The following is a 24,527-nucleotide window of genomic DNA, read 5'->3' as shown; positions in this document are numbered from 1 at the left end:
ATTTTGCTCTCTCCTTTAGATTATGGAAAAGTATTTACTCTGAGCACTTTGGAGGAAGAGAAATTTCCTTATACTAAAATTTTAAACAAAAGCAACAATTAAATCAAAACAAGCAGAACAAATAATAAGGCAAAGCCTCTGGTGTCACAGGGGTGACACTTTCAGTAGTTCTGGTGTTATGCTTTGATCTATGCCCAGCTTCTGCTATATGTCTCAGTGGCAAATGGAGTCATATAGCTTCCATCAGGAAGGCTGTAGAAAAGAAAGCAATATTTCCCAGTATGATGTAGCCACTAGAGAGGCTGCAGAGACTGAAGTGTTTCATAAAACCCTTCTTTAGCATGGTCCCAAAAAGTTACCGGCAGAAAAAAACTAGAAATGAAGCAAATACAGGCAGGGAGAAGTGAACAACCCCAGAACTTTTAAAATCCTGAGAGGCAAGTACACTGGCACAGGAGCCAGGACTGCTGTGACAGTCTGTGCTGCTGCTCTGTAAGCACGCAGTGAAGCTGCCCTGCTAGCAGCAATTTCTCATAGTAGCTTGAGAGAAATAAGTCAGATGTTGTGTCCACTCGTGAAGTGAAGTGGCTCAATCCAGCAGCTCCCAGCAATCATGGTCACTCATCTGCTCTTGCCTGTTTTCCTTCAGTCTCCAGCCCTCGTCCACTGTGGTCTCCTAAGCATTTCTATTCCACCCGCCTTGGCCACCCTGTCCCAACTGCACTCTGATCCCAGGGGCTCCTCAGAAATTTGCCCTCTCCTTCTCCTTTCCCTCTTTTCCTTCCCCAAAGCTTGCCTGTCAGTTTAAGAAATACCACAGAGATGAAGTCAAAAAGCTGTAAGTAGCATTAAATGAAATAAGTCTATCAATAAATGCCTGTGTTCAGGAAGAATCTCCTGCATAAGCGAACAAATAGCTTGGTTTACTGCACGTGCTTTGAATATTCTCACATTCGTCTTCCTTTACTCACAGGATTTTCCTCTCTATTAGAAATCAGCAGATAAGAGTGAAGGCAGGTCTGCAGTTATTGTATAAACTAGTTCTAGTTACTTTTCAAGAATGAATGCTCTAGTTAAATAAAAGCTTTGGGACGCAGTACAGATGTAACTGTGTGAAACATAACATCAAGCGTGGTCAGATAAAATTACATGGATCTTTAACATTAAAATCTGTCCATTGATGAATCAGGAATGCCTATTTTCAGACATTTCAGCTTTGTGAGATATTACACGTGTATTTTTGCTAGATTAACACGAATACTGTAGAGCAGGTACCTGTATTTATCATTTGTTCACTTGTGTATTCTCTTGCCCTTTCATTTTACAATAGCAACAACAAAGCAAACAAAGCAATTCCTCCTACCTAGATTTTGACCCACCCCCTTCTGCTTTCTAGTAGGTCTCTCAGAAAGAGCTTGACTAAATGGAAGGCTTTTCTGAGTACAGGAACATTTAACAGAGCTTTTGCAGGACAAAAAATTAGGGCAAGAAGAAAATGTCAGAGTTAAGTAATCTTGAATATAAAGTGCAGTTTACAGACATTTTAATATTGTGACTTTCAGTTTGCAAAAGTATAAAGAAAATATCAGTCTAAGACAGCCCAGCCAAATGAAACACAGAATTTATCTGATGATTGAAATTTAAAAAGATATATGGATTAAAATCATCTTGAATTGCACCTATAAGAATACTTCTAAAGACTATTCACAAAAAAGTAAACTATTAGTTGGGTTTATATTGTAATAATTTACTTCTAAATATGTTTTCCAGTCTATCTCCAAAAATCAACTTTGACAGAGAATGTAATGATTCAAAATCATTTTTACTAGACATTATATAAACAAACATTTAATTTTATGTTTGTGTAAGACATCACAGCCACCACAAGTTAAAGTAAGGAAGTGCTTTGACAGAAGCAAAGTTACTCATCAAGTAAAAGTGAAAAAGAGAAAAGTAGATCTTAAGTTGACGTAAAGGAAAAGTAGTAATAGAAGAGCACATATAGGATCCCAGAGAGATGCAATAGGGAGAAGCATTAACTTCCAGACCCCATTTTTCGCAGTATTAACCAGATGACACTGCAGGCAGAAAAGTATCACGAAAAAGCCAGCACTTTCATCAGGGGGGGTCTGAAAAGATCTAACCAGCATTAGTCTCTCTGTTCTCAGTCAGGTGACCACAAAAACAAGTTACAGTTATTCTGCAAGAAGCAGAACTAAGGAAGTCTGTTTTCTTACGGATTTGTGTCATACACCCTATAGTCCAATCTAGCCATAAGCCCTTCACATCTCCTATGATTTCTCTCACACAGACACCTGCAATATCCCTTCAGATATCCCTTTCCCCCACATCTGCCCTCGCAGATCTTATGTTCCCTCTCACTAAAAGCAACCTGTGCTCCAGGCACTGCTACGCTACCCATGCGTTCGTAGGCCTGCTGGAAGGTCACACAGACCATTGTGCTCAGCTAAAGCTTTTCCCTCAGACAGGACACTCATTTGGTTTTTTTCCTCCTCTATCCAGCTTCCAATTTTTAAATACAGCTCATTACCTTAAATTGGACTAAAAAATACATTTGTGTCCAGGTATCTTTTCTGATAGTACTGTATTGTAAGCAGTTGTAAATATCTGAAACAAACTAATAAAACGTGAAAAACATTCATGCCGTTTAATGTTAAAACATAAACTGCATTCAAAGAAAGGTTAATGTCATCAGCCGCTTAAATAACACTAACACTGGCTTATATTTCTGTGTTTGAAACCTGTAGTACTATTCATGTAACTACAACAGTATTACTTCATTCTAGATGTATTCAACATGGCAATGCTAGGATCCTTTGACAGGAACACTGGGGAAAGAAAAGGCAGCCAACTTTTACAGTTTTACAACTTTGTAATATCTACACACCCTTTCACACCTTTTCTCAAGCTCTTGCTCTAGTTAGGTAACGATACAAGAGTCATTGCTTTCTCAAGAAAAAGCACCAGTACTCAGCCCAAAAATGTGTCATTTCCGAGACTTAAACTCAACAGGAAGAAAAAATGCTAACCTATATCCTGCTTGGTTCCTCACACACTATGCTTAAGGTAAGTATAGTTTTAGAGGGCTGACTCCTGATATTTGATTGCTTGGTCCCAATAATATCCAAGAAAAATAGTTTTAACCTTAAAGCTGCACACATCTCTATTTTAATGCTTTGAGCTTCACAACGTCTCTTCTGCTTCAACCCTTCATTCCTTTGCCTGACTCTCAGCTACTAATACATCTGTATTATCCTAAATACAGTGCAGTGACAGAAGTACAAATGTCTACTTACAGGAATCATCCAGTTGGCCAGGTCACCATACTTGGACACCTGCATAGCTCCAAGCATTGTCAGGTCAACATGACCTCTGGTAACAGAAGCAAAGTGTGTCATCAGCATATCATGTTCAAGTAACAGTCCACAAATCCTTACAAACTTTTGTTCACACTCTCATTACATCAATGTAAAAAATGGTGGTATACCACAGAGGTAGAGAGCATGTTTCACGCATGTAGTTGTTCTTTTCTCTAGATGTATCACTGATGCAAACTTTTCTGTCTGCCTACTGAGCCTCAAAATGTTATTATTTTTGTCTGGTTTTGGTTAATTGCATGCACAGTCAATCAGCTCTGAACTCATATTTTTAAGTGCACTCCTTCACATATTTATATGCACTCATTATCTTTTCAGAGCCATTATGATTTAGTGTTTGTTTGCATCCAACCTCCTTCCCAAAAAACAAACAAAAAACAGGTGCAGATGGTGAATTTCCATTAGCAGGGTGGAATGAGGACTGCAGTTGCAGGCTAAGCAACGAGAATATACAGTGTGCAAGTACAGATTAGATACTTGGAAATCACCAAAAACTATTTGTTAAAACACAGTTATAAATGTGTTTATATAAGGCCAGGTGGTGCTAGACACGAACATCAGTATGGTACCTATTAGTTACAGTCTATTTCAATTTCCAATAGCCAGATCTAATTCTTTGTAAACTGTCACTGAGCAAGTCCATGATCATTTTACAGGTTGTTAAATGCTAATCACATTTCGAAGAATTACTAATGAGTTCAGTCACTGACTCAGTTTATTCTTTTCATGTTTCAAAAGATATGTGTTTCTATTGTTACGTACCCTCTTATCATTGCAAATGATTCATCGCTAGAGAAATAGGAAGAACCTGGAAGAACAGTGACTGTCTCCTTTCCTGTAAAAGAAATAAGCTATTGTTTGTACATATTTTGTGTCTTTTACAAATGCAGTCACAGCTATTAACCACTAGGAAAGGATATTTTTATCTAATTCCTTTGCATTTTGCACAACTATGGACCTGACTACACTTCCCAATCAATCATAATGAATTGTGGAGTAGTTTATGCGACAGTTTTTAACTCAGAATTGCCTACTGTTTAATCACCAGCAGTCCCAGGCAAGACATCACTGAAGCCGGAGGTTAAGAAATCCCTGCAGACTTCAGCTTTCTGCTCTATCCACAGGAAAAGTGAGGGGTAATCACTTTTGGAAGAGAGAAAGAGCATCTTCAAGAGATGGAAGGGTTGCAAGGAAGAGAGTGTAGACTAGATGCTACACAGTCTAGAGTGACAATGATGTAGATAACAGAAAAATAAACAAAGAAAGAGCAGACTAAATCTGTCATTTAAGTGCACAAGAAAATGTACTTCATTGTGCTGTACTGTTCTTTCCGTGGCTCTTGGATCAAGCAGTGGAACACACAAAATTTCAGCCAGTGCCCAGTGCATAAATCACATGGAAGTGTTTAATTTTGACTCCATCCAGAGCCCTCTCTTCCCTCCCTTGCCAATTCTTTGAATTGGTCTGAGCAACAACCGTATGTATAAAGTGCTTATGGAAATGCATAAGAAGCACATCCGTGGGTAGAATGAGCAGCCAGGCATGAGAAACTGAGAGAAAAAGAGACTACAATGCAAGATGACATTGAGAAAAAACAGTTAATGTAATAACAGAGGGTAAGGAAAATGAGACATCATTAAACAGTTTCCAGAAAATGAAGGAAAAAAAGAAGATAGAGGCAGCAAAAGTGACAGGAAAACAAAAGAAAGCATAGTAGGAAAGTTAAAATGGAGAACTAAGTAACCTGTTTTAATTTACTTAGTTCATTTGATTCATATAATATACCAAGACATTGTAGGAAATTAAGTTTTGACATAGAAAATAGCACAGAATTAGAGTCATACAAGTGGTCTTACATTAAGATCTCAAGAATTCACCATGCAGTCACCCAGACCAGCAGTGAGACTGCCTGAGTTGTCTTTCCCTATCAGGCACCCAAAGGGTTGGAGAGACTGCAAGGCCTGTGAGCAGTAACACGGACTGAGAACCCTGGGGTGAAGCGGGAAGCTAAGGCAATGCTGAACAGACAGAAGCAGACTGAGGGCCAAAGAATAACGTTACAAGAGCTCCAAGTTACCCGGTGCTTGAAGATGCTGTCACAAGCCAGTATTTATGTATATTCATTTATGCTATAAGATGCAGAAGTCTACCTTTAAATTACAGTGAAAGTAAGTTTCATTTAATTGAGATACTCACCAAACTGGAGAAAAAAAAAAAAAACATAGAAAAAGACCATATCTCTCTTGGAAAAATATAATTACATTTTCAGATTAAAAAATTGGAGAAAAAGCCCAAGCCAAGAGATTATTTTGAAAACTTGGGTAAAAATAACTTTTTGTAACAGGCTTTGGGATTTGATACTGTACCATTCAAGTCTATGAATGAGAGCAGAATTAAATCCTACTCCTTCACCATTTAGCCTCTGTCCTCTTCATATGGTTTTATAAATTTGGCTGAAATGCTCGAAGGCACCTAGAGTGGTCTTAACCCAACTAAGTCTCAGTGGGATTCAGCAGTTTCTGAATGTTTTACCAATGAGAACAATAATAGTCTTGGTTGTAGTTCTGAGATTCACCTAATCCTGTGTCCCGTCTGTGCAGCTTCAGACACAGATGTAAGATGCTCAACACTGAATTACCCAATACTAGAATAGCCTGACTTCCATGTTGCATTTTATTCTAATCTCTCATATGTTAGGTTCAACCCAGGAAGACTACTTCTTGAATAATATTTGCTGATCACTAGTAATAATTCAAGATCATCTTGATATCTACATAAAAGCACAGTGATTTTCTAAGTCTGATAAAGTTCTTGAAGTTTCACTAATCCTCACTCTGTTAAAATGTTTCATTTCTAATACACCCATATTAGAACTTATCATTATCAATATTTATGGTAAATTCTTTTATTTTTAATTTTTTTTCTTTCCAATGACAACTCCAATAAAAAATAAAAAAATCCTCAATTTACTTCAGGCATTAATTCAACTCCCATGTGACTCTGACATTTTCTGTCTTACAGTGTATCTCAACACTTAGTGACTGCTGAAACACTGCAGATGGGCTTAAATAACTATTTAAAATGTAACACTGAAACAGGGGAAATAACATAGTGGGTATCAATTAGTTAAGCCAGGTAGCAAATGTTTTAAGTCAGTGAGCAATTGTTGGAGTGTACCATGCTATTAAATTATAAGCTTAGTTTATGTCAGTGCTTTATCTCATTTGGCTATTCAGAGTTTAATTGTATTAAAAAACAGTGATCAGCAAAGGTACTTTTTTATATGTAAAGATACAGTCATTTCCGATAAAGACAACTTTGAAAAAACAACTCTAAAATATCAGCTATGGATCCGTAATCTATACTGTTAATATTAATGGGAATTTATAAGGTGCAAAAGCTTCCTGAAGTTTATCACAATGCAATATATAGGTCCAGTTTTATATGGAAGCAGTCAAAGGGAACAGGTATATGCACAACTTACCATTAAGAAAACAGAAATCACGCCAAAGACAAACACACTAAACCTTAAGTTTGTGTTTTCACATTTCATGGCTGTTTCTGAGGTGAAATGCCCCCAGACAGAAGGAAGCAGTGCAAAACTGCGCTCGATAAATAAAAGGGAGCAGTAGCAGGTGATATGTTTGAACAGGGGAAAGCTCTTGCAGACAGAGCAGTCCCAGAAGCACTCCTCCTTTGCTGACCTCTCTCCCGGCCAGGCTGCTCTCAGTGCCCGTGGACCTCCATTCCTCTCCCAAAGTGCTGAAAGCATCAGCCCCAGCAGCAGCATTGCAGCATGCCTGGCCCTTTTTGGCAAGCTCTTTTGCTCCTGCCCTGGCTACAGCTCCCTCCCCAAAGATATAATTGGGTATTACTTACACAATTCACTACATAGGGAGAAACCAGGCTGTTATATATACAACCTTGAAAACCATGTCCCAGACATGAATCATTGAAAGCCATTTTCTAGAAGACACGATGTGAGAAGTAGCTGGAAAAAAATCCATATTCACATATAGGCCCCACAAAACAATCTCACTTCTGAAAAGGAAAATTTGACCCTCTACTGCCTAGGCTGTAAAAAAGTTTCCTTCAGTAGCTACTAATATGTACCAATGCATAAGCTCTAACCAGAATATGAAACGTCTGTATTGATCAAAACCAGCTATTACTTAAAATACTAAAAGAAGCCAAATACATCAATATTTATAAGTAAATAAATCAGGAATCTGGGTTCAAATACTGAATCAAAAGAAAAAATTTTAGGCTAAAAATGAATAATCATTTTCTATAAATGAAATTTATTTAAGAGATTTTACCTGCATTAATCAGGTCTGGATCCACTTCATTTTCAAGTGGATAAGGACCCTGACAACAAAACAGACATATGTCAGCTCTATACTGAAATACCTTTGAGGTACAATTCGTAACTGCTTTATTATTTCTAATGCTTATTACTGAAAGCAGATCATAACCAACTTGCATTTTTTCTTTTTCTTTGGCACAACACCATCTTATATATACAAACCAAAATTCACATTAACTAACCTATCAGGACTGACGAACACATTGCTGGAAGCTGTTAGAATTATTAAATGACCACAGAGTCATTTCCACCAAAATGACAGATATTTTTTAGAGGGAGGTATCCAAGTGCAATTTAATAACGCTTTACCACAGTGAAAATAATGTTCGTTTTAGGTTTTAAGTTAAATTATGTTTAATAAGCCAACTTACAAGGCTTGATCTTGCAAGCTAGTGAAGGTGCTGACCCCTCCAGAAAAATGTTACTTAAGAACATGTTTAATTTTAACGAAATAACACCATCATCCTGAAATAAGCATTTCTTTAGAGACTTCCCCACATTGCAGGGAGAATTACACAATCATGCAATACAGCAAATCTTTGAACATGCTTTTTAGTAAAACTATAATGAAGATGGTAAGAAGATGAAAACCCAGCAGCACAGCAAGGTGTGTACATTGCAGTAAATTATCAGTGACCGTGATATATTCTTACCAAACCCAGGACTCCATTTTCACTCTGTAAGTGAACAGTTATATCTGGACTGATGAAGTTACTGGCCAGCAGCGGGATTCCAATACCCAGATTCGCTGAGTGAATTGGTCAAGGCACAAACAGAGAACACAGTTATGGCAAACTAGTAAATTGACAAAGTTACCATTGTACTATGATTAGATTAGAACTGTTCTCTTCACAAATATTTTATTTTTCAGTTAGATGCCTCACATCTGTACTGAATTGTTTTGGCATTTGGACTGCCTAACTGCATTCTGTCAAATGCTCCACATGCTAAAATATACTGTCCAAGTAATCTTCATTTCCAATGAAATTTTTCAAGAAATACTTATGCAACATTGAAGGCCTAACAAACACTCTGGATATGCCTGGGTAAAGACTCCAGGTTCCATATGCATTAGCATCCCATCTTTTTCAATAGGTCATTAACAAAATGACACAATTCCATGTGCTGGGCAATGCAAAGAACAAACATGAAAATAAACTTATGTTAAGCAGAACAGCTGCGGCTGCTATGGTGAATCACCACAGCTTTAACCTACAGCACAGCTAGAGGATACCATACATGCCATCCTCAAACTCTAAAGCGGCTCGTCTGATGATCCTCTCCCTCACATTGTCTCCTTGTTTTTGTTTGGTTTTTGAGTCTTCAGGCTTTCGGATTGATAAGCGCTGCAAAAGAAAAAATAATCGTAAGCAAAGATTAGCATCCAAATTCTTGCTTCTCAGACACAAAAGCCTGCTTTGTGATTGCACTGAGATATTTGGTCTAAGAATAAGGTTAACAATACATCTCTTACAAAAAATAACCTTTTCTTCCATCAGTTCAATCCTATCTAAACCAGCGGAGTCATGAAGTACCCCAAATGATAGCCTTAGAGGAAAATGTTATTTCTTTGTCTGCATTGCCAAGACTGAGTGGATGCATATACACAGACACAACTGGTTAAGAATAAGGGAGAAAGAGCACAAGGCATTAGTGAAGATACTAACAAGTCTGAGATTCATTTCCCCATAGATACCTACGTTTTTTAAATGTCAGCCTAAAATGCAGATACTGCCCTCTCTCTGCATTCATTCCATTCAATGGTGCTATTCTAGATTTACATGCATGAGAGACACAAATAGCAGTCATATAAAGGGCTAAGCAACTAAGTTTCAAATTTACTTTTGCACGAATCTGTCCAAAAGGCATTTCCTGTGATTTTCTGGCCTTAAATTGATGCTTTCCAAATCATGTGTAGGTGAAAATGCCATGACATTTAAAAAGTTCATAAGATCTTTTTTTATAAGTGATTGTGTATGTGGATTCTGTTCTTTGTGCATCTGCCCCATGCACTCTTTCGGACTATTCTGGACAAGGTCAGGTTGCAGGTCCCGCACCCCATATGTCCTCACGTTCTCTCCTACTCCGGGTTGTAAAGGACAAACTAGGCAAAATCATCCTCTGTTCCTTTTCATCACCCCGTAAAAACTTTTTCAATGCCTTTTTCTCCTTATACTGGGAGCCCCTTTCCTCCTGGACAGTCACAGACTAACACTGTCAGTTCTCTTAAAGTCCTCAGCAATTTCTTCTCTATATCACTTGCCAGTGATGACTACCTTTATAGAAGGCATAACACTGTCTCAAACAGTAAGACTCAGACTTTCATCATAGATTCCCCTCATGCAATCTTTTAAAAAGAGGAATTTTGCCCATAGCTGTTAGAGTTCCACACAAACCAGTTTGTTCATCTCAGTTTTCTTTCCCTTTATGTCAGGGAAGCATTGCTCCATGCACTTTAAGTTACAAGCGCATCAGCATGTTACCTTAACAGTACACTATCATGCAGGATTACCTTCAGCTGCAGCTTTTGTAGACAAGGTTATGGATAGCCAATATCCTTGCAGATATCATAAGTGAATCTTCAGCTTCTAAGAATGAGTTACAAGCTGTTCAAATTATATCCTGTTAGCCACCTTAGCACTTATTCAGCTGGAACTTTAGGAGCTTCTACTACTGTTTAGGAACATATATATTTATATATGTATATGTACATACAAACATATTCACACATATAAAAACATATATGATAGCTACATGTAGAGTGGTTCAGAACATTTAGAAGATATTTCTACTTTGTAGATTAGGGTGCATGCTGTGGGAGGACAATTCTCAACTGTACAGTAATGGTGATGCCCCAGGACATGCCGTCTCCGTGGCCCTGGCGATAGGCCCTTTTTCTCTACATCTGACATCTACTCCCTGAGGCTTCTGAATTAGCACAAGAACTCCACCCTTCGTGCCATATATGGAAAGCTACAAGGACAAACAAAGTGCAGACAGTCTCCCTGGCAATCCTAGCCAAAAGAATTTACTCTGTGTGCATTGTTGCATGTATTCTGGGAGCAGAATCCCCAAGGACAAGACATCTTGAACAAAAGAGTAACTATTTTTTTTCTTACTTGAAATACTAAAGTTCCTGACCCATTTGAAAGAGGTTTTTCTTGTGCACTGTAATCTTCTAACTGCATTTTATTTAGCATTCTAACCCACAGATTGGTTCTTTTTATGAAAGATGGAATACCTTCTTCAAAATCTCTTCATGATTTTATGGGGATAAACTAATTACAATTATAGGAGCTGTACAAAAAACACAGAATTTAGTATTAAATGAATTCCTTTATAAAAAATTATCCTACAGACTATATTAGATAGTATCATTTTCACAATGGAATGCAAAAAACTGGCTGAATATTTCTAAAAAAGCTATCCTGCTTTTGAGAACTCAAACTCTTTTTGATAAAGGCACTTTTCAGATCTACTCCATTGAGGAAATCTTTGACCAAAAAATATTTTCTGGAATTTTGTTTTTTGTGTCTGAAGCCAATGAGTTTGTGCTGAAGAGGCCCTTCCTTAAAGAACAGAGGCCAGCAGCAGGAACTGAATTAAATAACATTCATATTTATATAAAATTCATAATTAGATTTCCCTTTTCCCACCTATTTGGAATTTCATTATACAGATTTATTTTGTGCTTTGGCTATTTTCCCTAGAATTGCTTCACTTGCCTGTTACGCAAAAAGTAGTAACAATCACAGAGGATTTCTCTGCCACGAATGGAAGGCTGTATAGGAAATACGACAAAGGCATTTCCAGTAGAGGGACCAAGTCTGAGACCAATTAGGCAGGAACTGCTATTTAAGACCAGTAAGAATTATGACAGACTATCCTCTACTTACTCCTCATTTCCTCCCCTTTACCAGTTATCATACTCTATGCTTTCATATGTACAGCCTCTTTCCTCACATATAATCTTTTACAAAGAGTAAATAAATCTGCCATGTCCTTCCTATACTTCCACTGATGAGACACACCACTGCTATAATTACAAACTTCCAAGGACAAAGTTAATCTCTGTTGTAACTTTGCTGTGTAGTTTATAAAAGCTTTCTTCTCTCTCTCTCTCTCACTTCCTTTTTCTCTTAGGCATATAAAAAAGGGGCAGTTGACTGGACATCAAAGGAGTTCCCACTTACACAGAGAAGTCAAAGAAAATCTCAGACAACCTGTGTATTTTGTATAGAGGTCTTTCCTGGGTGGAGAGTCTTTATCTAGTTCCAAACTGCAATAAGAGCAGCGGTTTAATAAACGCGAAATGGATCTCTCTCATGAAAGGTGAAAGCTTTTTTAAACTGAGATTATTGCATCCATTCAAAAGAAAGGAATAGAGTATTTGTTAATTGCAGTCTCACACAACATGCCCAAAGAATAAAAGGAGGTTTGATACATCTCTTTCCAGTCCAGTACTCAATGAGGCAATATGTTTTTGCAGGATGAGCAGATGGAAGAGGAAGGGAAGAAAAAAAGAAAACTTTTTAACCTTAACATTCCCCAAAAGAGTTTACCCAAAGAAAAGTATTTGTATGACTTTCTAGGACTTTGTGACTTAATTTTAATAATAAAATTTTAATTACTACAATTTCTTTCTGCATTTTCTTTTTGTCATGAAGGTTTTTTCCTTGTATCATATATTCCTCCCTTCCACCAGCTCTTCTAATGACATTTTGAATAATTTCCACCTCCAGAGTATGGAGACACTGGAGAAATACAGAATTTTCAATTGCAACTTAAGTGCATTGTCACATCACCAAAATGAGCATTGGGACATAGCTTGACTGAGGCAAAGCAACAGAAAAAAAAGAACAATTACATAATCATCACTTTCTTGGAATTTTTCAGTGTTGGAATATTATTGCTGCAATTTTAAATAGCCATTGACATCTTGTATTTTGTCCAGAAATGCGACTGGTAAAAAAGTTCCTGTTTAAAGAAAAGGAAAGAAAGGTTCCAGGACCTTTGCAATGTATTTCACTACACAGCACAAACAGGACTGAGATTGGCGCTACCTGCCCACCTCAAAAGCTCTCCAGTAAAAAAGAAAGTATCTGATTGTCAAAGTTAGCTCTTAGTCTAGACTTTCCTCACTGTGTCTACAGAAGGTGAGCTGGGAGAAGGAAGGAGAATGGGTTTCCCATCAACGAATTTTCAACTGCTATAAAGTCTTTCAGGACCACAGGCAGCTGCTCTAACTTTTTCAGAGTCCAAACCAGAGAGGCTGAGGCATGAGACACAAGGCTTAGTTGTCAGCCCCACCATCTACCTACTATTCTCCAGCACTTAGCAAAACTTGGCAGGTCTTTCTCACAGTGTTTTCTCACTGCTAACACTTAGTGGCTAGAGAAAAAATTCTGTAAATTCTACAGAAACACCCTAAGTTGAAATATGTTGGTACCAAGAAGCTCAACTACTTACTTCAATTCTCTTCTCAAACTTCTCTCCTTGAATCAGACGATCAACATAGATTTTGGGAACATGAATATCTTCTGGGGCAAATGCTCCTATATCAACAATTTCTTCCACCTACAAAGAGAAAAGAGAAAGGGAAAACATTTGCTGATTCAATGGGAGTTTACTAGCAATGAAAATTCAAATATTAAATATACAGTGGATCAAATCACTTAAGAAAAAACAAGGAATGGGACAAAACAGAAATACCCTTTAAAATAGGCTATTTTAGATAATTATCTTCCTTCTTCTTTCATATGCAGCAAACTGCAGTATTTTTTGCCAAGGGTATTTCTACATACAAATGGAAAGTAGTTAATTTTCTAACAGCCCAAATTGTACAAAACCACCGTAGAGAAATATACCGTGTACACTCACATCAGAGTTCTTTGTGCCTATAAGTAGTGTACATCTATACAGCAGGAAACAATATGCTGGTAGCAAAAAGTCAGAGTACAAACAAGAAGTACACATTTTAAGCATACAGACTCAGAAGCTGCATTGAAGTTACCCTGTAGTGTACTCAGTGATAATGCTGAAAACATTTGAAAGGCAATAATTAATGGTAAGCAAGATGTGAAGATCAACAGTTGGTGAAACAGAGATATAGCACAAAATGGCACTGATCCACACATGGTGCATTTTAGATGTGACTTCTTTGGGGCACCACAAGACATTAGGGCTGTCCCTCCTGCTTTGTCTGAGTTCAGGGTGGTCCCATGCTCCATGGCTGGAGACCCACTGTGTGGCCATGTGCCTGCAGCTCAAAACCTTGACTGTGCCTGGTACTTTCCCTGGCAAATCTCAGCTGCAAGGAGCACATGTCATCCTGTCCCAGCACTCACGAAACAGACACTCATTTGGGGACTGTATCTGCATTGGCCACTGAGAAAATATATAATGTTAAGCAAAGCAGTGGGTCAAAGATAATATCTGAAACAATCTACTCAACAGAAAATCAAACAGCTTCTGAACTACATTATCAGGAACTAGTTAGACTTTTAGAAAGGTTAAAAAGAAGTCTAGGAATCCCAAAGGACACAGAATATGGTATATCGGTAGGGCTGCACCACTTAGCAGCCTTCACCAATGAAGCAACATTAAAGAACTTAAAATCCAATTTGACATCCTACCGCTATTGCACAATGTGATCAATGATAAAATCCATAGTACATCTGATGGACAATTACCTTCCTACTGTGCCTTGCGGTGTGACAATAAACAAACAAACCAATCTACCACAAAAAGCAGCAGAGGGAGAGGAAAAACTAACAGACAAATGACCATAGGATCAGTTCCAGTTGGCCCATGAAAAGAGCCATGAGGTCTTTTCACGAACAGGCAGGAAAAGACAAGATGCAAGTTCTCTAAAGTGAAGGTTGTGAGGAAGAGACTATAGCAGCCACAGTGACACAAGCCACAGTGTTCACGAATATCAATATTCACATCCAGAAAGTGCAAAGCTACAAGAATTTTTACAAGATAAAGAGACAATCAATTTAGGATTTTAAAAATTTAAACTATTTCACTCTGGGAAAAGTGGTTCAATGGCATTCATGCCCATACAAATGATCATGCAGACCAAGTCAAACCTAGGATAAGATGAAAAAAATCCTGATATGCACAGATGAAGATGTTCTCTCAGAGTACTGTCTACTACCAGAACAGGATCAAAAGGGAAGAAAAGCAGGAAAAGTACAGACTTTTCAGTGAAGGCATATATAAGCAGATGATCTGCTACCAGTTGAATTCCAAAATACACCTTTTCTAATTAACATTTGTCTTCATTTATCAGGTGAAAAGTTAGGCATCAGGAATACTAATTGCTACTGATTTGAATCTTGTTATAAAAGAACTACTTTAATCTACTTTAGTAGCTGGGATTATAAAACCAAAATCTTTGCTGGCACAGTTCAGCTGACTTCAACGGAATTATGCTATCAGAAAGCTTGACAGCCTCCCTGGAACCTCCCTCCTTACAATATACAGAATAAATAACTAATCCAACAATACCAGATTTTATTATTAATCACCCCCATCCCCTTTACTGATTAGAATTTTTTCTTTTTGGAAACAGCAATCAGCATGATAGCTTTTCTTCATAAGCACCGCCAACACAATTATTTATTTTCCCAGTATGGTATCCTAAATGAGTATGACACACAGACAAACAAAATGTCTACTGTCCTAGGGATTTTAAATGAGCCTAAGAACCCTTGCACACTGGAACACCTCCATGTTCACAGGTAACCCCCCAGACACACTATTTCTGCTGCCGTTTTGCAATTTCCACATTCTACCACTATGAAACAAGTACCAAGTATAATTAAAATTCAATACATTAGAAATATCTGTAAAGCAATAAAATGGAATTTTGAAAAGGGATTATAAATTTGCATGTAATGTCTGCAAGAGTCCATATCATCCAGTCCTGCAAGCAAGATTAATCAGCACGTTTATGTGGCAGAAATTAAAAAGCAAGAAGTCTTGCAGGGGAAGCACAAATGTCATCTCACTGCCACTTCTCCACCTCTCTCTCCTTACTCTGCTTATAAACAACCTACATAACCCTACAGGAGGCTGTCGGCAGCACACCTACATCAGTACTGCCAGCACTGCTACCACAGATGAAGCTGTGCCAATAAAAGTGAAACTGTGGGAAATTCGATGGCTAAGGGAATCAACAACTTTATACATAGCACTATTGTGACCACCATGAGACATAATCCAAGCATCTTTCTAGATAAGAACGATAATCCAAAAATTAACAGTTTCAAAACTGGGCACATGCAGTTTCCTTGCATGTGAGTCTTCTTTAACACATCCCCAGCCTAAGCCTCAATCACCTGTAAACAGCTGGGGAACCATTTATATAAATAGCTATAAGGATGTGTAGGGGTTTCACAAAATTTTTTCTTCCTGCTCTACTTCTCCATTTTATTTATCCTTCTGTTCTTTCTTCCCCCAACTCACCTTGCCTCAGGCTTTATTTTGTCATGTACAGAAGAATCTTTGTAAACATCAAAAATCATCATATGACAAACTGCCTAGGAGACACACCATGAAGTCTGGCAAAGTGTGAAGAGGGAAGTAATCAGGGCAGAGAACCTCCTGTAATTTTTTTAATTAGTGAGTGAAAATATTTTGGTACCATTTAGATTGTCTTGATCACATGTGATCATTTTAAATCTTACCTTCAGCAACAAAGCCACAGCAAATAGAAAGTTTGTAACGTTTTGCTACACAGATAAAGCTAAAAAGTAACTTTGAGAGACCATACAGGCCCAGTTCCCTCTCTTTGGAAGGCTCTGATCCATGATTTAAAAAATCCTTTCATTGTGTCAAGAGCTTCACACTATCAGTTTTCCCCCTCCCTGTAAGTATCCTCGCAAATATGTCTATGCTAGCAAATGCTTGCTAACAATGGGGGCAGAATGAATGAATTCAGTCATTTCTGAATACTGGTTTATCTGCAAGTACACCCAGAACATAAAAGCTGTTCTCCGTTGTGATTCACAAGAGCCTTCTGTCATTCCTTTTGGTATCAGCAGTCACAGAATCGATGGTCACTTGTTCCAAAATATCACTTCCTTCTGTAATTTACATCCAATCTTCCCTTTTTAAGCAAGTAATTAGTTTATTTTTGCTTATGGAAATTCAGCTACTCTCCTAAAGTTTTACCTCAGAATTTCCAAAGGCTTTTAAAGAGAGAAGTTGTACCTGGGAGATTATGACCTTCCAGTAAGATAACGAACACTTATACTTGACCAAAAATTGGCAAGGTAATTGTAATGGCACACCTAATCATGCCAAAACACTTAACAGTAATAGTAAAAAAAGGGCCTTAACTTTGAGTATTTCCTTTTTTACTTATTTCTGCAGCCTAACTAGATACTTTATAATGTGTGAAATGTTCTCAGCTGTTTTAGTCATAAACCTCAGTTTACATACAACTAAGCTATAAGCAAAAATGACAATATAATTCCTTACTATGGGGAAAAAAAAGATGAGAGCACGAGCACATGAGCAAGCAGGCACATGCTTAACAAAACCAATGCATTGGGGGTTGGACTAGATGATCTCCAGAGGTCCCTTCCAACCTCAATCATTCTGTGATTTTTAAGTAGCTTATTTTTAAATTGGCTTTACTGAAGCTCTCTATCACTATCTTCCTTATGCTGGTACCCTTCAGTTCTTCAAACTGAAAAAAAAAGAATACTCAGCAGAACATAAGTAGGGTAAAATATTACACCTGGTCAGATCTCCATAACAACAGAAGAATGAAATCAAATTTAGCCCTGTAGATGCTGGAGACAAGTTCACTAGAACATTTCTTCAGTTCACTGCAGGAAGAGTCAGGATGTCACTACAAAATTCACTGTAACATATATAAAATCATAAGAATTTTAAAAAATAAGGCTATGAGGAGAAGTGGTGTTTGTTTCGTCCAGTTGAGAGAAGATTGAAGGCAGACAGAAAGAGGATGGTGATCAACTATTCTAATGACAATCAAGGGGGAAAAAAAAAGTCATCCTTAATTTAAAGAGATTAAGCTGAGTATCACAGAAAGCTTTTGATGTTGTAAAACAGCGGAATATATTCTGGAAACTGGCCACTTGAAATTCTTGAGAACAAGCTATACAAACATGTATTGGGCTGGAGGAAAGAGCAAAATGAGTCAATATTTACTCAATTCTGCCTGAATGCTGGGAGACGAAATAGATGCTCTTCTGATCATCTCTGGTCTTCTGAAAGTCTCAGAAGAGTTCTGCCCTTTTCTGATTCTGTGATCAGGCTAGACCATGAAATTTCTACTCCTGTCAAGCTCCCATTGAAGTGAAATGACAGTCAGTCGATATCCATCCTAAAGAAGAGACCTACAGTAATTTTAAAAAGCAAACAACTACTAAGCAGTTAAAGGCATGTCTCGGTAATAATCACTGATTTGTGCTCACCTAATGAGCTTGGAATAAATATCATCATAAATTGACTGAGGTGAAGGAGTAAAGTAAAATCTGTAAAGTTCATATTTATTAAAGAACCTGCAGTCTGACCAAACTGATCATCTGGGTGACACACTAATTGTCCTTCCATCTAGTCCATAAACCCTCCTTCTTAGCAAAGCACAGGAGCTTAAAAGACAGTGTGATACTTCTGGTGATACTCTTCCCAGCTTCTAGCAGCATGAATTTTAGGGACTTCCTGAGTCAGAGGTTGGACACACACCATCTTGCTTCATAGCTTCTGACAGACCATGAATTTGATTAATAGCTTTCTGTAGCCATGTACATCTTTGGCACCCAAAACTTTCTGTATCATCGCATTTCCTCAGTTTGACTAGTGTCAACTTATTCATTAGTGACCTGGACGAAGGGACAGAGTGCACCCTCAGCATGTTTGCTGGTGATACAAAGCTGGGAGGAGTGGCTGGCACACCAGAGGGCTGTGCTGTCATTCAGAGGGACCTCGACAGGCTGGAGAGGTGGGCAGAGAGGAACCTCATGGAGTTCAATAAAGGGAAGTGGAGGGTCCTGCACCAGGGGAGAAATAACCCCATGCACCAGTACAGGCTGGGGGCTGACCTGCTGGAAAGCAGCTCTGTGGAGAAGGACCTGGGAGTCCTGGTGGGCAACAAGTTGACCATGAACCAGCAATGTGCACTGGTGGCCAAGAAGGCCCATGGTATCCTGGGCTGCATTAGGAAGAGCATGGCCGGCAGGTTGAGGGAGATGATCCTCCCCCTCTACTCAGCCCTGGTGAGGCCACACCTGGAGTACTGTGTCCCGCTCAAGGCTCCCCAATACAAGAGAGATACGGAGCTACTGGAACAAGTCCAGCAGAGGGCTACTAAGATGATTAAGGGACTGGAGCATCTCTCATATGAGGAAAGGCTGAGAGAGCTAGGACTCTTCAGCCTGGAGAAGAGAAGACTGAGGGAGGATCTTGTCAATGTGTATAAGTATCTGAAGGGAAGGCATAGAGAGGATGGGGCCAGACTCTTTTCAGTAATGCCCAGTGATAGGACGAGGCAACAGGCACAGACTGAAACACAGGAAGTTCTGTCTGAACATTAGGAAAAATGTCTTTACTGTGAGGGTGACAGAGAACTGGAACAGGTTGCCCAGAGAGGTTGTGAAGTCTCCTTCCTTGGAGTTACTCAGAAGCCATCTGGACATGATCCTAGGCAATGTGCTCTAGGTGACCCTGCTTTAGCAGGGGGGTTGGACTGGATGGTCTCCAGAGGTCCTTTCCAACATCAACCATCCTGTGATTCTGTCAAAAATATTTCTCATCATGTCTTGTAATTTCACTGGGTATTTCCTTCTTGCAGTATAGGAATAGTATGCAGCTGTTCTCTATTTGTCTTTTCCATACTAATGGAGATCCTATGTATCTTTATATCTTTTTTGGTTACTAGTAGACTGTTATGGTCTGTGAACGCTCCAGAGAAAAAACAGCCAGACATGCTGCATGTCCTAACTGGTCATTAGAGGAGCAAAGCTGAAAAAAATCTCCTAGGTTTGCCCCCAGGTTTTTCATCATATGGCTACAGATTCTCATAACTTAGGAGCTCTTCCTACATTATACTCTTTTTACCTTTGTTTTCTCTGTTCTAAATCTCCTCAATTACCTCCAATCTAGTTGCCTCAGGCTTAATCTCTTCTTTTGTGTTTCTCTGCAACTGCTTCCCCTGTTTTCTCCAACGATCACTTTCCATTCCATGTCTTTAACCTCTTTCTCCATGCTGTACTGGTGACAGCAAAGAAGAATACAGATTGCACTAAATTATCTGCTCTTGGTACGCGTGCCTAGCAGTTCTGGGATAACAACTGTAGAGAAAAGAAGCAGCAAACTTGATTATCTGCCAAAGCTATCCATTTGTAAAACTGTGTGCATGTATGCATGAATGAAAGAATCTGACAAATATAGTTGCCAGGTTCTGAAAAAGTTCTACTATACATATGAACTGCACTTCTTCAGGAACTTACAAGTTAGTCAAATTTCAGCATAACCAGCATATACAATATTCTTAACTTTCAAGGTCATGTTCAAAGTCAGAAGATACTGAAATTCCTCAAAGGAATAATCCCAAGAATACAACATTCTCAAAATAATCTTTAGGAATCACTTCAGGAAGTGATCACTTCCTTAATCCTTCTTAAAATCTTGTTGTTTGGATGCAAGCCATCAATGAACCCACTCTGGTTGTAATCAATTAGATTTTGCAGCTTGCACTGCCCAGATAAAATGAGGTGATTTCACAGTGTTCAATACTGAATTTTACTGGACTCAACTAGATGCTGGCAGTACAAGTTAGTCAAATTTCAGCATAACCAGCATATACAATATTCTTAACTTTCAAGGTCATGTTCAAAGTCAGAAGATACTGAAATTCCTCAAAGGAATAATCCCAAGAATACAACATTCTCAAAATAATCTTTAGGAATCACTTCAGGAAGTGATCACTTTCTTAATCCTTCTTAAAATCTTGTTGTTTGGATGCAAGCCATCAATGAACCCACTCTGGTTGTAATCAATTAGATTTTGCAGCTTGCACTGCCCAGATAAAATGAGGTGATTTCACAGTGTTCAATACTGAATTTTACTGGACTCAACTAGATGCTGGCAGTACAACAGAAACTGGAACGTAATTATGTTATCACGTCTTAATTAGAAATCACGCAATTTGTGTTCAGTACTTAACACAAAATGAAACATAACCATCTACACTCAATAGTTACAGCTCTAGAAAATGCATTTTTGGAAAATAAATTTTTAGCTTACATTACATAATTATTTTGAAAATAATCAATGTAATAGGATAGGAGCCAGAGGAAAAACAAATAAAAATCCCACAATCCATGAAAAGATTCTTTATTCGTTAATGGCTAACTAAGGGCAAAAGAACCTACTTAATCTGTACTAGGTACATATGCCAAATAAGAAAACAGGCCATATCCCTAATCTTTCCGCTTTCAAATAGAATAGCTGCTCACAATATCAACTATCAAAATGATATAATTTAACATTTTTGCGAACGAAAGTTACATTGCCTGAAGTAAATTATTCCAGTACTTCCTTACTTATTTGCAAATTATGTTAGACTGAAAATCTTTGAACTGATTAGAAGGTAAAAATAAGTAACTGTCCTTTTAATTCAAATTATTCATAAATTATCAGAAAGAACAGAAACCTAAACAAATAGCTTTAATCTCAACAAAAGACTTGTATTTTCTTACTCATATCAGAAAAATGACAAATGAAGAGAGACTGAAAGAGATCTCCCATCTCCTACAGATTCAAAGGAATATAACTCAAAGGTCAAGAGACAAATTTAAGTTTTACTTTCAGAAGTGATTTAAAAAAAATTAATTGCTGATGGAAGAGGTGGAAAATTTTAAAGAAATCTGAAAGATTTATTTGCATCTTTCAGGATATACAAGTCCAACTTAACCTCTCTGAAGTTCAAGGAATACACCTAAGAATCAGCCCAGATTGTGCTGAACACAAGATACACAGTAAGGTAATCAGAGTGAACCAATGTAGCAGCAGCTATTTAGTAACAAATGAAGTTGCCGGTTCTCTCCAGGAAGAGAAAGCAAACTCCCAGGTAATTTACTAAAGAAAACAAAAAGACACATCACCTCAAAATGGCACCCTAGGTACCTGCACGTGTTAGTTGTCCCCCTTATTCCACATATTCATTAAAAACAGTAATAGTTTATAAAGATTTCCAAAAAAAGTGCATGCTACTATTTTGTTTTTTCCTCAACAAGAGAGCACTGTGTTGCATCTCACCTTCAAAACTATAGCAGGTATCCAAAAACCCCAAATATTCAATATCAATAAAACTTCAGGAAGAAGGCAGTCAAAATATTTTTCAAAGAAAAAACTGGAAGAAAAAAAATGAAGTGACAGTAGTATTATGTTGTGAGGTTTAAACAGTGTCAATAACTTGCTCAGAAATCACAGGAATTTGGGTAACAACAAATTGTAAGTAACAAATATTAAGAAAAATAAAACTTTTCTTACACCTGCACCTTATCCTTCCTGAACACGGCTTGGAAAGACACCACCAGATGCATGGGAATAAATAACAAGAATAAAGTGCTTCACAGAACCAAATATATTCTTTGAAGCTGAGACTGAGATGAATGTATTAAATCAGACTTTCACCGAAGAAAAAAATTTCGTTTATCAGAACCTAATGAGAAAATTCTAATTTATTTGCTTCCAAAAACTGTGAAGAATTGTCTTTAGCAAATCTGATATTCAAAGTCATAACAAGTATGATTTCTAATCTCCCAATCGCACCAAGCTTTCTATTCTATCTGTGTATTTGTTAATTGGGGGAATAATAGCTGAAGCACACCAAGCTCATACTGATTGGTTTTCAACTGCCAAATATAACCCCTATACAACCGTTCCCTTCCCCAGCCCCCCTAAAAAACAGAAATACGTTAATCATAGGTATTTTTGCTGTCTCTGATTTGTCCAAATTACTGAAAAAGAAAAATTAGCTCTCACAGAAACCTTTACATTCATTTAGCAATTTTTGTTCTTCTTGCATCTGAAAGTCTAGATGCTCCCTTGAAGTGTGTGGTTGGGTGGCCAACTTCTTATAACTCATGTGGTTCTCCTCTTTCTCATAAATTTCTTGGCAGATGACTAAATCAGACAAATTTGATTACTGTGTATTCAACCCTGATGGAACCTGCCATAATTCATCAGAAGCAGCAGATCATTTCTACTTGCACCATAGCTAGATTTACTGCCTTAGATCTGGAGTGTCTTAAAATCACAATTAGTTCTAATTTTGAATCAGTGAAGCACCCTACATCTTCAGTCACATCTTTTTCAAATACAAGACAAAAACATGTAAAAATAGCTTTACTTTTTACTTCTCTCAGTGCATGAATGCCAGAATAAACTGAATACATACACAGACAGCTCAAGAGAATCAAGGGACAGGCCACTTGGGAAGGGGAGGGTATCTTTTCTAATTATCAGTGGCAAAAACAAACAAACAAAAAAACACCTAACCCCTTCTAAATGCCTACGGGAGGTGATGAAATATTACAGCACCAAGAATGTGCTGTTGTCCAAGCTAGGAAGTCTGTTTCCTAGCTAGCCTCATCCCAAAATGTTACAGAAGGAAGCACAGTGCCATCTTTTCTCCAGTTACAAGACTCCTCATAAGATACCACTCTGCAAAAGAACAACAGAACAAAGCTATGGCAAAAGAAGGTGCAAAATACTTTAATTCACTTAAAAAAAGCAAGGTGAACCATGGGACACATCAGTATATCTTCCACCAGTCTGGATTTCAAACAGGTTAAAAAAAAAAAAAAAAAAGGCATAAAAATGCATGTGTCTATTCTGAAAGTACTGGGGGAAAAATTAGTACCTGAAACTATTTTTAAAAAGAGATTTAGTTTACTTAAAGAACTAATTGCTAGATGTGCTTGTGCCTTCATTTGCAGCTCTTGATGCTTCGAGTGTCTGAGAAATTCAGCACTTTAAAAGTCTTAGGGATAGATAGTCAAGTTTCAAATTGCCGGTTGTTATGTTTAGAACCCATGTTAACCAAATATCCCTGTCAAAATTCAAAATCCATATGCACAAGTAAGCCAGAGAAATAATTCAGCACCTACAGCTTTATCAGGAGAGCCAGGAGGGCTTTAGCTTACACAGTAAATCAGCTACCTATAGTCCCCATTTTTATCAGGAATATCTGTCCCAACTCTGCTCTTTGCTTGTCCCTGCTTCTTTCAACATGGAAAAAAACCCTGATATAATACCTTTGACTTATTGCAAAGGTTGACAAAATGGGGAAATGTCTCCACTTTTCTATAATCAAAAAAATATCTTCATAAACCTTAAAACAATCTCTTGTTTAAAATAGGTATCACTTTCTCTGGCTTCTCACACATGAAAAGAAAAACCAGTGTTATATTAAGTCAAGACAGCCTTGATATCTTAATCCTTTAGTCCTCTTTAAATCCTCAGTTTCTTCACTGAATAATTCTGTTTTAAAGCATTTGCACAGAAAGATGCTGCAACAGAAGATTAAAATCTGAGCTGCTAATTGGAATGACTATTCCGAAATTCTCATAGTAGTAATAGTTACAAGGCTGCAACTTTTCAAATCTCAGTATTTTGGCCATCTGAAAAAATGCATTTGTTCTCCACATCAGTAGGCAGTCACTCATACTGTGGACTAACTTTTTGTAAGACTTTGAGTTTTAATGTCAAACCTT

General features: G+C 37.8%; 1 protein-coding gene across 1 annotated transcript in view; it reads right to left on the bottom strand.

Annotated features, from left to right (window-relative positions):
* LOC135324364 (succinyl-CoA:3-ketoacid coenzyme A transferase 1, mitochondrial-like) overlaps nt 1-24,527 on the bottom strand; it is an 80,193-nt gene that overhangs the window by 23,172 nt on the left and 32,494 nt on the right. The window contains exons 8-13 of the mRNA XM_064500414.1: nt 13,234-13,341; nt 8,999-9,110; nt 8,418-8,512; nt 7,718-7,766; nt 4,161-4,233; nt 3,318-3,393 (exon numbers count right to left, since the gene is read on the bottom strand). Coding sequence (XP_064356484.1) covers nt 3,318-3,393; nt 4,161-4,233; nt 7,718-7,766; nt 8,418-8,512; nt 8,999-9,110; nt 13,234-13,341 — 513 coding nt within the window. The remainder of the gene's footprint in view (nt 1-3,317; nt 3,394-4,160; nt 4,234-7,717; nt 7,767-8,417; nt 8,513-8,998; nt 9,111-13,233; nt 13,342-24,527) is intronic.

This window comes from Dromaius novaehollandiae, chromosome W (assembly GCF_036370855.1).
Source record: "Dromaius novaehollandiae isolate bDroNov1 chromosome W, bDroNov1.hap1, whole genome shotgun sequence".
Taxonomy (NCBI): domain Eukaryota; kingdom Metazoa; phylum Chordata; class Aves; order Casuariiformes; family Dromaiidae; genus Dromaius; species Dromaius novaehollandiae.
The sequence above is the reverse complement of the archived record's forward strand: the minus strand, read 5'-3'. Positions and strand labels throughout refer to the sequence as shown.